Source organism: Nanorana parkeri, unplaced genomic scaffold (assembly GCF_000935625.1).
Source record: "Nanorana parkeri isolate BGI_ZX_2015 unplaced genomic scaffold, ASM93562v1 scaffold3251, whole genome shotgun sequence".
Classification (NCBI taxonomy): domain Eukaryota; kingdom Metazoa; phylum Chordata; class Amphibia; order Anura; family Dicroglossidae; genus Nanorana; species Nanorana parkeri.
Window position 1 is genome coordinate 44,257 of NW_017309519.1, and position 2,271 is coordinate 46,527.

Consider the following 2,271-nt stretch of genomic DNA (forward strand, 5'->3'; position numbering starts at 1 on the left):
GTGGCCATCATTGGTGGAGGGCGTGGAATGGCCATCGCTGGTGGAGGGCGTGGAGTGGCCATGGCTGGAGGAGGGTGTGGAGTGGCCATCGCTGGTGGAGGGTGTGTTTAGTGGCCATCGCTGGAGGAGGGTGTGGAGTGGCCATCGCTGGAGGAGGGTGTGGAGTGGCCATCGCTGGTGGAAGGCGTGGAGTGGCCATGGCTGGAGGAGGGCGTGGAGTGGCCATGGCTGGAGGAAGGCGTGGAATGGCCATGGCTGGAGGAAGGCGTGGAGTGGCCATGGCTGGAGGAAGGCGTGAAGTGGCCATGGCTGGAGGAAGGCGTGGAGTGGCCATGGCTGGAAGAAGGTGTGGAATGGCCATCGCTGGTGGAGGGTGTGGACTGACCATCGCTGGTGGAGGGTGTGGAGAGGCCATCACTGGTGGAGGGTGTGCAGTGGCCATGGCTGGAGGAGGGTGTGGAGTGGCCATCACTGGTGGAGGGTGTGTAGAGGCCATGGCTGGAGGAGGGCGTGGAGTGACCATCACTGGTGGAGGGCGTGGAGAGGCCATGGCTGGAGGAGGGTGTGGAGTGACCATCACTGGTGGAGGGCGTGGAGAGGCCATGGCTGGAGGAGGGCGTGGAGTGACCATCACTGGTGGAGGGCGTGGAGAGGCCATGGCTGGAGGAGGGTGTGGAGTGACCATCACTGGTGGAGGGCGTGGAGAGGCCATGGCTGGAGGAGGGTGTGGAGTGACCATCACTGGTGGAGGGCGTGGAGAGGCCATGGCTGGAGGAGGGTGTGGAGTGACCATCACTGGTGGAGGGCGTGGAGAGGCCATGGCTGGAGGAGGGTGTGGAGTGACCATCACTGGTGGAGGGCGTGGAGAGGCCATGGCTGGAGGAGGGTGTGGAGTGACCATCACTGGTGGAGGGCGTGGAGAGGCCATGGCTGGAGGAGGGTGTGGAGTGACCATCACTGGTGGAGGGCGTGGAGAGGCCATGGCTGGAGGAGGGTGTGGAGTGACCATCACTGGTGGAGGGCGTGGAGAGGCCATGGCTGGAGGAGGGTGTGGAGTGACCATCACTGGTGGAGGGCGTGGAGAGGCCATGGCTGGAGGAGGGTGTGGAGTGACCATCACTGGTGGAGGGCGTGGAGAGGCCATGGCTGGAGGAGGGTGTGGAGTGACCATCACTGGTGGAGGGCGTGGAGAGGCCATGGCTGGAGGAGGGTGTGGAGTGACCATCACTGGTGGAGGGCGTGGAGAGGCCATGGCTGGAGGAGGGTGTGGAGTGACCATCACTGGTGGAGGGCGTGGAGAGGCCATGGCTGGAGGAGGGCGTGGAGTGACCATCACTGGTGGAGGGCGTGGAGAGGCCATGGCTGGAGGAGGGTGTGGAGTGACCATCACTGGTGGAGGGCGTGGAGAGGCCATGGCTGGAGGAGGGTGTGGAGTGACCATCACTGGTGGAGGGCGTGGAGAGGCCATGGCTGGAGGAGGGTGTGGAGTGACCATCACTGGTGGAGGGCGTGGAGAGGCCATGGCTGGAGGAGGGCGTGGAGTGACCATCACTGGTGGAGGGCGTGGAGAGGCCATGGCTGGAGGAGGGCGTGGAGTGACCATCACTGGTGGAGGGCGTGGAGAGGCCATGGCTGGAGGAGGGCGTGGAGTGACCATCACTGGTGGAGGGCGTGGAGAGGCCATGGCTGGAGGAGGGTGTGGAGTGACCATCACTGGTGGAGGGCGTGGAGAGGCCATGGCTGGAGGAGGGCGTGGAGTGACCATCACTGGTGGAGGGCGTGGAGAGGCCATGGCTGGAGGAGGGTGTGGAGTGACCATCACTGGTGGAGGGCGTGGAGAGGCCATGGCTGGAGGAGGGCGTGGAGTGACCATCACTGGTGGAGGGCGTGGAGAGGCCATGGCTGGAGGAGGGCGTGGAGTGACCATGGCTGGTTGAGGGTTTGGATTGGGCAACAGAGACAAGTATGGGCGGCATTATGGACAGTGAACGGTCTGGTTTTAGGACCATATTTGTTGGGTGGGATTGGTGTCACATCTCGGGAGGATCGGGAAGGTCCATCGTGTGCGTCTGCTGAGCGCCAGGCTCGGCTTCCTTCCCGGACTCTCTTATCTTGCGGCAGGACCGGTTCTGTCCGACTCTCTCGGGTCTCGGATGATATACTCAGAGATCATGTGATCAATGCTGCCTAGGCCTCGGGTCACATGGGAGAACATGGCGTGAGCTCCGTGGACTCTCCATGACAGGTGACCCCCCCCCCCCCCCGGAAACT

General features: G+C 63.9%; 1 protein-coding gene across 1 annotated transcript; it reads left to right on the forward strand.

Annotated features, from left to right (window-relative positions):
• Nucleotides 1-332: 332 nt before the first annotated feature.
• On the forward strand, nucleotides 333-1,937 carry LOC108802959 (glycine-rich cell wall structural protein-like). Its single transcript, XM_018574806.1, has one exon. The coding sequence runs from the start codon at nucleotides 333-335 to the stop codon at nucleotides 1,935-1,937; it is 1,605 nt and encodes a 534-aa protein (XP_018430308.1).
• The last annotated feature ends 334 nt before the right edge of the window (nucleotides 1,938-2,271 follow it).